Source organism: Xenopus tropicalis, chromosome 5 (assembly GCF_000004195.4).
Source record: "Xenopus tropicalis strain Nigerian chromosome 5, UCB_Xtro_10.0, whole genome shotgun sequence".
In the NCBI taxonomy this organism is placed as follows: Eukaryota; Metazoa; Chordata; class Amphibia; order Anura; family Pipidae; genus Xenopus; species Xenopus tropicalis.
The window spans coordinates 101,434,788-101,448,536 of record NC_030681.2 but is presented as its reverse complement, the minus strand read 5'-3'; the positions used below and the strand labels follow the sequence as shown (position 1 = coordinate 101,448,536).

General features: G+C 35.9%; 1 protein-coding gene across 5 annotated transcripts in view; it reads right to left on the bottom strand.

Annotated features, from left to right (window-relative positions):
- The window catches only part of dis3l2 (DIS3 like 3'-5' exoribonuclease 2), a 225,945-nt gene that overhangs the window by 51,343 nt on the left and 160,853 nt on the right, over positions 1-13,749 (bottom strand). For all 5 annotated transcript variants that reach the window (XM_031901823.1, XM_031901824.1, XM_031901825.1 and 2 more), the window contains 1 exon segment: positions 12,288-12,521. In XM_031901823.1, the coding sequence (XP_031757683.1) occupies positions 12,288-12,521 (234 nt within the window).

Genomic DNA, 13,749 nt, shown 5'->3' with positions numbered 1-13,749 from the left:
AGGTTTTTTTGTAATTTTTTTTTTACTTTTTTTAAAGGGGAAATTGTTTTGCAGTATCTCTATTTTAGAAACAGAAGGGTTCCTAACTTTTCTATGTTTCTTTTACATCCAGCTATGCATCCAAATCTGGTTATGATTTTTATGGATTATTGGTATTTCTCTTTAAAGGTGTTGTATAAATAGGACAATGACATCTGCAAATGCAATTAGTAATTTACCCACTGCGATGTCCTGCAATGTTGGATTGGGTAATGTCATACAAGGAGTTCTTGTATGAAACTGAAAGTAGGAGCTATAGTGGGGACCCATGTCTGGGTCCTTGGTTTTCCCTTGCTTTCCTTGCAATCATTTTGTGTTAGTTTCTGTTAGTAGTACAGGTATGAGACCAGTTATCCAGAATGCTGGGGATATGGGGTTCTCTGGATAATGGATCTTTCTGTAATTTGGATCTCCATACTTTAAGTCCACCAAAAAAATAATTTAAATGTTAAATAAACTCAACAGGATTGTTTTGCCTTAACTATGGATTTATTATATGTTAGTTAAGATTAAAGGAGAAGGAAAGGTAAAAACTAAGTTTTATCAGGAAGGTCTATATAAATACAGCTATAAACACTCTATCAAAAGAAACACATAATTTCTTGTCTTCTTTTGTATAAACATCCTTCATTCCCAGGGCCAGAGTCTGTGTTCTTGTCTCTCTTCCTTCTCCTCCTCCCCCTCCATAAGAATTCAGAAGAATTCACTCCCCCTCCCATCAGAATGTGTGATCTGAGCTACCAGTAGCTAGAGCTGCAGCAAGGAAGCTACAGAGACCTAGCTAAAATTGCAGCTACTATCTTAAACAAACAGAGGGAGCTTCTAGGGCTGTTTACTCAGGTATGGTAAAGTTTTCTGCAGAATAAATAAGTTTTGGTTGCACTAATGTGGCTTATCTATTGGAAGTAACATGCCAAAATGCCTTTCCTTCTCCTTTAAGCAAAAGCTACTGTTTGACCCTCCTGTAATTCAGATCTTTCTGGATCATGAATCCCATACCTGTGCAAGTTCTAATTTTAAATTCATTTTTCCCTTTATGAGGGCAGGTAACTGAAAAAGGTTGCTATTACCAACCTTGGCACTAACAAAATGTAAATAGCCACCAGCAATGTGAAAGGTTTGTGAACAGTCATGATCCTAATCTAAGCTTGTTTGAAACAGTTTAAGGTTTGTATAAAAAAAAAATAAAAAATAAAACAGCTATATTCTTCTGAGCACAGGGAAGGAGTAGTTTAAAGGCCTTACATTTCTGTGTGTTTTTATTACCTCAGTAAACCAAGCCTATACTATGAGCCTGTCTTTTATCTTTTATCAGGATTTGGTTTTATTACAGCACAGAGCCCTTATATGTACCAATATGGCAGCTACCTCCTATAAAATACAAATATGACTTAATGTGCACAAAAACTTGTGGTTTTCTGTGAATAACATAGGCTGATTTTAAACCTTGCTTTAACAGAGAATATATTTTATGTTAAAGGACAATGAAAGGTTAATATAAATTAAAAGTAAGTCTAAAGGCATTCTTTTTAAGTACTTACTGCATATCTAAATTCCCAGATCACTGCTTGCTTCTCTGAGATATGGTGCTGGCAGCCTACAGCAGTGTGAAGACTACAGTGACATCACTGAAATCTCTCTTCCCTTCCTGTAGGTGCCAGCGGCAGCCTTCCTATTCTCTGAGCATGTGTGTAACTTGATCCTGTCTCCTGTTCTGAGCTACACATGCCCACCAGCCAATCAGAAGCGGATCTGGCAGAGGGGAGGGGGGGAGGGAATGAAACACATGTGCAGTATGAAGCAAAGAGGGAAAGGAAGGGAGAATATGTGAAGTAAGTGTGACTGAGTAAATATTTGATTAGGTGAGCCAAAAGTGTGGCGTTTTTACTAAACAATAGGAGGACTATTGGGCAGTATGCTTTTTAAATTTTGACCTGCATTCTCCTTTAATAACAATTTATGTGCAAATTGTTAGCCCTATTCATTTTTAGGGTTTAGTTCTCATTTAAAGGGCTTGTTCACCTTTAACTTAATTTTTAGTATGATGTAGATTGTAGAGAGTGCGGTTCTGAGACAATTATGATGTGTGGTTAATTAATTATTTAGCATTTTATGTAGAAGCTCTCCAGTTTCGTAATTCAGCAGCTATCTGGTTGCTAGGGTCCAAATTACAAACTAAGAAATGGTAGTAACCTAAACTTAGAAATGGCTCAATTAATTTAACCTAAATGTCTCAAATGTCAGGAAATCAAGTAAATAAAACGTACCAAATACAAAAGAGAGATCCGGGTGTATAAACCCCGGATCTGTCTCACAGTTGATCTAGGTCAAATTCCCAACACCATCATATCAGCTCTCACAATGTGAAATCCTAAATGCAAAGAACTCACCGTTGTTCAGAAGTGGTTCAGGTGCTCAGAGCCCCGAACCTGTAGCTGGGGAAGGCGAAATCACGCATATGCAAAAGGGCTCCAAATGCACCAGACACAGCGGCTTGCTTAAAACTCGATTTTTATTACTCCATTTAAAACCAATACGCCTGACGCGTTTCGTGTAAATATACACTTAATCATAGGCATCCAAATTACCCTAGTAACCTGGCTTTGATTTAAATGAGAGACTGTAATATTAATAGGAGATGGCCTATATACAATATTAATAGGAGATGGCCTATATACAAAGGATGGAAATAAGGAGTAAAAGTTACACTGAAATAGTAGCCTCACAGAGCAATAACTTTTTTGGCTTCTGGGGTCAGTGACTGCCATTTGAAAGCTAAAAAGAACCAAAAGAGAAAGGGAAACAATTCAAAAACGAGAAAAAAGAAAAAATGAAAACCAGTTGAAAAGTTGATTAGAAATAGCCATTCTATAACATACCAAAAGTTAGCTTAAAGGTGAACAACCCCTTTAACGTGTTACAGTGATCAGAGAATCAACCACTAAACATTATGGTGGAAAGTCTCGCAAACATTGCCCTGGGTTTTACAATGAAAAAAGTAACCTATAAATTACTCATGCTACTAATAAAAAAAAAAACTCTATCCAGGATTAATCTAGCATTAAGACAATTAATATCACAACGTGCTTTCATCAAAATGCAATGGCTTACACTGTACCTGGGACACAAGTTCACAATTAATCATAAGTGCAGGAGAAATGGTGGCACTTCCTGTTACCTGTCAACAGGAAACCAACTACTACCTGTATTTGTGCTGTGCAGGCTCTAACCCTGTGGTTCTGATAGTCAGTAAGTACACTAGAAAGTATACTTTAACTCATGTAAAGTTAGAATGCTGGCATAAAAACATTGAAAACTGATAACCCTTGGAACTCAGAAACAGTGGTTTCAGAACAACAATTCCCATAAGTCAACTAGTAGTGGCGTTTACTTGACTATATCTGGTATAGTAACTAGACACTTGCCTTCTATCTTGCAAAGACCATTCTCTTTAATATATAGGAGCACAATTGAAAGTTCCCAATGGATCACACTATCAAAGCAGGAAATATGCAAACATTTTTTCATTTATGCAGTCGGTAACACACACAACCAATCAAAATCTGTCATTCTGATGGCTTTATAGGCAGTATTTCAAGAAATTATTTTCACTTTATATCATTCTTGTTTTAATAACCTTATTGTATAACAGGGATCACCTTCTCAATCCAAGCACAAAGTTGAAAAGTTGGAGCGAGAAAGAGGGGAAAAAAGGAAAATGTGATTTATACCCTCCCCTCAACCAAATTATTTTAAACCTCCCTGAAATTGCATGCTGAACAGACACTTCTGGCTACCCAGCAACAGCTTTAGTTTCAATAAACAAAATCTGAAAACAAATTACAGTTCATATGCTTTTAAGAGATATCAATCCTGAAATACCCATCGAAGAGCAAGAGAATAAAGATGTCAAAAAGACAGGGAGGCTACAATGGTTTAGTCAATCTATGCATCTAGTTATCGGTTCCAAGATGAACTGTAGTGGAATAAACAAGGCACTTATCACAAGACACAAAACACACACTAAAGAGAAAGAATTCATAAAAATTCATTAGACTGGATAAAAAAAGGACTTGTCGCCTCTTTGCTGACAAGTGGAGAAGGGTATTGCTTGATAATTGAAAACTGCATGACTGCATCACAATACACAACATCACTCACGCACAGCACAAAACGACACAATTACAATGAGTGTTACCGCCCACAGGGTCACTCTTCAAACGATTAGCCACGGGCCTGGTATTCAGAAGACCATGGACGCCAAATACCCATTGTGTTGGAAGTCTAATTCCCCCAAACCCTGCGTTTATGTTTTGAGGCTTTAAGAATGGTGTTCTGTGGAAATGAAATTTAGACATTGCATGGCTGAACTATGAGACACTGTATTCAAGCTGAAGAATCATTTCCCAAAAGTACCATTGTTTTCCAAATTTTCTATGTCTCAGTAGGAGCCTACGTCTCATCCAGAAACACACACACACACAAGGGTCTGTTGGTGGATAGGTCATTCAGTGCAGAGAACTGTTGATTGCAAATTTAAAAAAGGGGAGTCCATTACATTTTGTAATCCATACTGTGTAACCAACAGACATTTACTCTGTTTGATGTTCTTCTGGGTGAACACACTACTCATCCATCACTGACACCAATGGTTCCACCAAGGCCTGGGTGTTAGTTCAAATCTTTTGCAATAAAGAAGGTATGCCATTTGGATTAAACAGAAAAGAAAGGGAAAACTACTGCTCTTGAATTGTGATAAAGCAATTATAAACCTCAAAAACCTAGTTATGGACTTTGATGGATATAACATGTAATTAACCATTTTTGTAAATGAAAAAGACAGAAATGAATTACACATTTAGGTCATCAGATGCTAAGAAAAGCTTTATTTTAGTTTGGCCAGTAAGGGAAAAAAAGTAGCTGTTCAAATAATTTGTGAAAGACAAATGCAACATTTTAAAGTCACTAAATACTGTTAAAATAAATTGTCTTAAGAAGTAAAAAGTGTGCTGAAATAATTTTGGACATGGTGAAATACCACTATTTTAGATGGTAGGTTCTCTTCACACATTGGAACACTTTTGGAACATAATTAGCTGATCCGGGAAGCTTTGGATATGATCAATCTTTCTGTAAAATCTTTAAAATATAACGGACTTACCTTTTATTCTGTAACAAAATGTTTAAATATTTTTAGTAGCCTTCAAAAAACAGACCTCTCAAGAGGCCTGCTTCCCCCCTCCTGAAATGTATTACAGTGGGCACCCAATACTTCTCAGTTTGCCATACGTGTTAAGAAAATTCATACAGGGTATTGGGGTGGCAGCCACCATCTCTTGCCACTTGTAGCACTTTGGCGTAGTATTGGGGATCAACGGTGGAGCAGTTTAGGTAGGAGGTCCATCATAATGGCATAATGTTCTACATTTTGTAAAGTGCTATAATTTGGAGAACCAAGGTTTTTAGTATTCTGAATAATAGTTCCTATTACTGTAAAACTCCTGTATGAAATGTAGGTTTTAAATGAAACCGAAAAAAGCTTTCATACTAAATAATTAAGGTGAAACCAATATTGAATATGTATAAATATGATATTCCTTCTTTTCAGAGTCTTTAAAGCTGTGAGAAATTAGCATATTGTATTGTGGGTTTGGGTCAGGAAAAATTGGTCATCCTTAAAGTCCCACATTTTATTAACTCAGATGGGGAGATGCCACCAGGCCTCAGGGTAAAAAAACAAAAAAAAAATGAAATGGCATTGTTGCTATTTTTGCCACTACAAACAAACTGTAGCTCTTGAGTTTCAGTAAAACCAAAAGCTGAAGTGCTACATCTTGAAAAAAAAAAGTATAAAGAATCACAGAATAGTCTAAAAAGAGCTCCTGGCAGACATGACTTAAGAAGGTAAAGGGTCAGAGTATGAGGTATTATAAAAGGGTGGGAAACGACTATGCTTTTTCCACATTGAGATGTAATGTTTTGTTGAAATTCTAAGCTCTCTACCCATGTACACTGTGTTAGAAACCAATTCTGACAAAGCTGGCACATACGATGAAGTGACAATCTGTTTATTTTATCACTTTTTCGTTGAGAGGTGCCAGATACAGGGCAGAACACACGGTGTTAGTCGACCTGCCTAAAACTGGGGTTTCTAGGAAGCTGAAGGAAAATGAATGTAAACTCCCTCAAGTTAAACACATTTCATCTTATTAAAGACACAATTGGTGCCAACTTTTTTTTTTCCTTCAAAGTCTATATAAAGTCTTTTATTTCTCTGGTTGCTACAAAGTAAAACAAAACTGTTTTATCTTCACCTGTCATAATCCCACCAAGAGGAGCACTGATCTTAAATCTAAGTGAACATAAGAGGAATGACATCACTCAACAAACTGTTAAGAGGTAGAAAGGAATGATGGATGGTGCGTGCAGTCAGATCACTTCTGTCAGATTTAAAAAACAGCCAGTCACTTTTACTGAGTATTTCAAAAGCATGTGTCGGTCAAGGTGGCAGCGAGAGACTATTTCAATGTGAATGCATTTGTGTGTGAGGATGTATTAGCACTGATTAAAAACCAACAAAAAGCCACACATTCTATGAAAAAATGGTCATATGTAAATCATTGTACACAATACGAGCTGCCACACTTGAGCATTGGTGTATATAGACGGTATGCTTCTTAGCACATTGCTGTGTCTCGCAAGTTGGTATCTTTTCTAATTGTGTCTAACTAGTTTGTATAAAGCTGCTGAAATGCAGGTGAATAGTAACAGGTGTTAATATTTCAGTAATCAACTTGGGAAATGCATATTCCGAAAAATATAATGTTTTAAGAATATCCTGGCTTTCCTTAGACTGGAACTCGTATCAGCCACATGTATTTGTGCCAACCCAATTGTACAAAGGTGCAGAAATCCCTATGTTCTACTTGCGCACATGGTCATTCGCTCTAATTTAGCCTAGGTAAAGAGTTCATTATAACAAAATTAAAGAAAAACAAATAATAAAAGATACACAAAGCTTCATATTGGATAAGACAGCAAGTCAAGTCAAGTAGGTTTTTATTGTCATTGAATTAAGCAGTCTTACCATCACCCCAACATGGGCTGACTCAGCTGTCTTGGTACATATTGATGCTAATGACAAATGGAGGAGTTTAAAGTGTTAGTACAGGGATCTAGGTTGTAAGCTTAAAGAAAGTTTTTTTTTAATGTTATTTGTTTTTTTTGGGGGGGGGGGGTGGTTGTGGAAATTTTGCCTGTTCCACAAGCAACTTTTGGAAGACAGCAGATACCTTGCTAAAGTCTAGACATTGCGGTGGATGTGATCTATTAAGATTTTCCTAAAGAATTTGATACGGTACCACACAGGTGGTTAAATCAAGGATTATGGGCCTGGATAATAATATTTGTACTGAGATAGCGAAGTGACTAAAGGATAGATTGCAAAGAGTGGTGGTCCTAGTGAAGTTGTGATGGTAGATTCTGTTAATGCCTTTAAGAGGGGCCTGTATAAGTTCTTGAACAAACATAGTATCTAAGGCTATTGTGATACTAATATCTACAGTTAGTATTAATGTTTTTATATATGGTTTATGTATGTGAGTGTATAGATAAGTCAGTACAGGTTTGTGTGTGCTGGGTTTACTTGGAAGGGTTGAACTTGATGGACTCTTTTTTTCAACCCTACGTAACTAAATGTAACATTTTCTAATTGGACCAGTGTTGTTAGTTAAGTATCTTTTTTTGCTTAATTGGGCAAAACTAAGTTCCATGCAGGATGTTGCCATTTTACAACCAGTCTCAAAAATCCTCTACAATAACGAAAATGTGTATATAACATAGCAATAACTCAAAGCTATACTTATAGCAGAAACATATTTGTTCTTTAAAAAAAATAATGTTTTCTATAATGGTTTCTAAGAATTGAGCACACCATGCACTATTTCAAATACTAGTGAAAATAAATGTGAAGACAATACTATAATCCTAAAGTGCCTTAACCACACACATATCTTAAGCGCAAAAACAACACGAAAACCAAAATGCGTGAAACAACGAGTCAAGACACAATACTAAACGCAAAAGATTTCATGCTCTAGAAAACAACTAAATTAAAATAGAGGTAAAGGAAAATCTAGAAGCATGTTATTGCTGTTCCATAACTGCCCAGAAATTATGAACTGAAAGGATAAGTGCATATCATCATGCTTGGTTCCTATTCTTGGCCCAGTAGATTATAGTCTCTTCAATACAGATTGTGCACTGATAAAACACACACACACACACACACACACACACACACACACACACACACACACATATATATAAGTTCCATTATTACGTCTTCAATGATTACTTAACAAGTCCAGTTGCTTTAGATTTATTTATACTAGATATACCATGACCTGGATGAATGAAAATCTTCATAGTCATAGTAGTTACACATATGAAATATAGCACAGAATCAACTTTGTTTACTAACATGGCCAAATCTGCAATATAGCAGTGATTCTTAACGTTAATAAATAATGAACTGTGATGTTCTGTTGTGCTGAGGAGGTTGCTAATAGGAAAAAATTCACAATTGTATATATTACCATGAGGGACAGACACTTTATTTAAGAAAACCAGACATCCAATACCTATTAGCCCTTACAAGACACTATAATGCAAATGTCATTTAAGAGGAAATGATTACACATGCTTCTGTGCAATGGGAAGACAGCACAGTATTGAAAGATGCATACAGCCTGAAGTGATGAAGCCTGGAGTCAACTGCCTATAATTGCACACACAGGGAGACACAGCTACTTCACATATAGACTCTCTGTTATAACTTGCTTTGTTTTCTCTTCTATCTGGCTGCTCTTCTGTCTGGTGCCTTGATTTTTGACATGCTGAGGAAATAAGGCTTGGCTTTTGTTTTCATGAACATTCAGATTCTTTACTTTTTTTAAAAGGCTTTTAAGCTAAAATTAGTAAGGCGTGAAGTAATAACTGCTCAGAGGAGGACAGCTTCAGGTATGTAGTAAGCAAGGACCCGCAGGGAAGGATTAGAGTTTGGTGCTAGTTTAGTTGTCTTCTGACACATAAGGCAAATAAAACACATTGAGGGCCACCAAATCTACAATAAAGCAGCAACAGGAGTGAGTTCTTCATAATCAAGAAGTCAAGAAAATATGTTATTAAGTCTTTCAATAAATCAACATAACAGTTAAACCTACAGTTACAGTTTTATTCCTTTATGAGATAAGAGGGTGTGTTGTATCCAGATACCTGGAAGACAGAAGACGCTAAACATGCATAAATCTCAACGAATCCCGTCAATCAGTGCACAGCTTATGCTACTGATGGTATCAAGATATTAATACCAATGATCCCCCTCCGTTAGTCATGGAGCCACTGATGGAGGACTTAACACATCTGACATTTCATCAAATTACTTCATTCCGCATTAATTCATATTGAATTCACATGCCCTGACTTAATCTAATCTATAAATTATAATTAACTTTAATTCTGCCAATAATGCTAAATTATCCATTATTCCAGCCTGTTTTAAATAAGGTGGATTGAGCAAATTCCACTTAAATGACCTCATTTAGACCACCTCTTAACAGGAGAAACATTTAAACTTCAGGCAGACAACTTCAGTAAATGTGACTGAAAGACAGGTTGAATTTTTAAACCAGCTTTAAATATTTTCTTTATATATAATTCTGTGAAGCTCAGGGAAAAACCTTTGCCACAATCCAAAACACAGAGATATGAGCTACGCTAGAACACAGCAAATAAATGCAGTATTTAAACAGTTTATTTGCAAACACAACTTGATAAAAATGCTGGCCATTGGACCAGCTCTCGGAGCCAAGAGATTGTAAGGTGCTATGTGCAAATGTATATCTTATCAGTGTCCTTTGGCCACTTTAAGCAGAAGAATTTGATTACCACTGTTCTAAAGGTTAAAGTGTGAATTTTAAATACATTATTACACTAACAATACTAGCAATGAATAAGTAAAAAAGGTAAATCCATTGCATTTGAGCAAGGCTAATGGATTAAGATGGGCAAAGAAACCAATTAATTAATTAAGACACGCTATAGAATAAATTCTAATTAAATTCCAAAGCTGTTCTTGGGTTATTTGCAAACTTTTGCACAGTTGCATGAATAATGCACGGACAAACTAATTTCTTATAAAAAGGGGCCCCCAAAAGTAAATCACCTTTAAGACAATGGAGGAATCCATATGGCAATACCTTCTCCATTGCCATTTTAGAAGGTGGGCCATATTCACAAACAAAGACAAAACCCAGTCTACGAAAATTGTAGTGGATTTTTTTTACAAGGTGAACTTTTAGTTCCCTCTGTTTCTTTTACACGCTGGTAACTAACATGATTATACAATATTGACAAAATAACTGCTTTCCGATTATATAAGTGTCCATCACTTAACAAAAGGAGTACAGACCAGTTTTTGGCAGGATCTGATGACCCAGAGGAAGCAAGAATGTGGAACTAGTGCTAGTCATTTTGTCTGTGGAGACGCAGACTTGTGTCTAACAGTGGACAAAGTCTGGTGCAGTATGGAGTGGTTCTGATACTAAAGTTGACTACAAGAGGAAGCGAGATGATAAGTAATTTCTGGCCTATGTACAACATAGGTACATTAAGTACAACGGTTAGCCTTGCATTTCTAAGCACAAAGCACCATTATATTGACAGGCATCACTACTATATTGGTTGTCATACTGGTATCTCATTCCATTGACCACACTATAACATAAATCACTTAGACAAGTTATTTTATTGAAAGCTTCAACCTCACCAATATGGAGGAGATTTTTGATCAAAAATTAATTGGAATAAATTGAAAACTTCAAGATATAAATGACATTTCTTTGCTGAACTGATCAGATTGCTTGAATTCCTGAGTATAAGATGCAAGAGCACCCCATTTATTTTTCAGCCATTTAATACGTTTGTTGAAGAAGTACAGTGCAATAAGAGGAGCATATATAAATACTTAATATAAATGACATTACAGATGTTTTCATGTTTGATAGTTCTTTCAAACTAAAAATATACATACCTTTATTCTCTTTATGTTTAAAAAAAATGTATTTTGTCTTTGAGACACATTTTTGTCAGTAAGCAGAAGAACGTAGCCTAGTTTCTTGCTGTGTCTCTAATGATGGTAAAGAAATGGGGATAAAACCATAGAAGTCTATGGTATAATCCTTTTTAAGTAGTAAAAGGAAGTAAAAATATTGAATATAAGCCTCTTAGCAGATTCTTTTTTACTTAATAACGGAAAGTCATTGTTTTGCTTCTACTACATGAATCACTAATCCATATACTAATTTAATATAGCATCATTGTGTAGACTGGAAGACAGCACACAGGCATATTGCTGTACCTGCACAGTAATTGGTTCAACTTGTTCCTTTTAGCAACACTGATAGGGCAAGGCTTGTAACTTGCATAGAATCGGATAGCATTTCAAGTGTTTGGTTACAGTCAAATTGCCATTTTTTGGCTGACATTTATTATACAATTAATAGAAGAAACCGAATCATGTTTGTTAACTGAAAAAAGGTGTGTAATAATAAAAGGAGACAGAGTCATGCCCATCCCATCTTTACCAAATAGGCTTTCAGAACTGCCTGGCAGCAATAGATTTTCTCTGTAGAAAGTGAACTATTCTCCCCGACCCCAAGCTAAACACAGGGTGATGTCATTTTTTTAAGGATGGGGGAATTTGCTGAAATAAGAAACATGTGTGAACTAGTCACTGGATGGGGTACTGACAGGCATGTCATTGAGATGGTGCAGCTGTCATTACCTGAGCACAGAGCTGCAACACTTTGAAAGCATTTACCCATGCAACATTGTTTTTGTTTGTTTTAGAATTTAGGATGCAACTAAAATATTCTCAAATCTGGATCAAAAATCTTTAGTGGGCTGAAAAGTATGCACAGTTTTTTGGATTAGACCTCATCCTACCAAAGATGTTATGTTGCAGTGTTTCCATTAAATACAGCTGCAAGGTCTTTTCTAGGTAATTTTAAATATTTCTTGAAAAAATGTGTTAATGAACTGAACATTGATGTTCACTCCCAAAATGATTTGACCATTAAAATAGGTAATATCAATTTTGACTAGGGTAATGGACTGCAAACAGAATAACTGCAAATACAAGCAAAAAGGTAAACCGATGAATCTGAAAGAAGCAAAATAAATCCCACCTGATCTAGTCTTAAGGCCCCATCATCAAACCGCTGCTTACGTAGGTTTTGTGCAATAAGATGAAGGTTTAGTACAGCTTGATGTATCTCATTAATGGTGTGTTGTGGTGATACTGGGGGCAGCTCATGCTGCTCAATCTTCTTGTCTGGGTGGTTTATCATGTTCTGGGCATGGTCATAACTCAGCTTCACACAGGAGCAGATGACACTCCGACCAAACCATTCATCCAAGATCTGCAAGCAGAAATGTTTCTAGTTAAAATAGAATATACTACGGTGACTGGTATGTTAAGGAACTTTTTTTATCCAAGGTAAATTTAAATAACATACAAAACAAATACCCACAAATTAAATACATTCATACATTAAAGTGGGACATATGCCTTGATTTTGCATATATAATATATCATTATATATGTTAAATAATATAAGGCAGTGCATTTTGTTTGTTGTGATTCTGTTTGATCACTAGCATTACCACTTTCCCTTTTTCTGAATGGTTGGATTTAATTCAGCTTTTGCCCTATCTGTGTCCCTATTATTATCTATTAGATCTCATTTATAGCATTTTAAATGTTTTATCTACTGTGTATAACAGCCTCCCATGGCACATGGACTCATTATTAAAGGAAAACTATACCCCAAAACAGTGTAGGTCTCTATAAAAATATACTACAGAAACCAGCTCTCATGTAAACCCCTGCTTCATCTTAATAAACCATTTTCATAAAAATATATTTTTAGTAGCATGTGTCATTGAGCAATTCTAAATAGAAAATTGCCATTTTAAGAATTAAGGGCGGCTTCCTCATACGATTCACGGTGCACACAAACAAATACATGCTAGGCCCCATCAGCCAGTGAATAAACAGAGTTCTGCCTTTTGCTTCCACACATTTTCCTGTTACAGTTAAAGCTGCATTATTTCTGTTCATCTGATCTCTGAGGGAGCACACAGCCCATCACTAAATGGTGGTTTAAGGAAAAATATGTAAAAGGGCAATATATACTGATACATATCCAGTTAGGCAAGATTCTTAACATAATATGAAACTGTCTGTTGGTTAAGTATTCACTCTCAGGTTATAGTTTTCCTTTAAATCATCAGCTGACAGCCAGCTGGAGGAAACCCTGTTTACAAAAGTACATAAGGAGGTGGCCTTCCAACTGTGATGAAATCAGTTTGTTCATTCTGCTTTTTTTGCAACAGCTTACTGTTAAGGACAAAGCAAGCCAAGTATACTGCAGCTTATGTCTTACTGCTGATTGGTTGCTATTTCTGTACTTGAGAAAAATTAGTGCCTTTAATTATACAACCCCAGTAATATATTAAAGAGGTTATTCACCTTTGTGCAACATTCACAAATCTAACAGTTCACATTAATAAAACAATCTTTGCCCTATAAATAATTAACAAAAAATGTGCAGCTGAAGAGATATTCCCCTCAGAATCATCAATTTG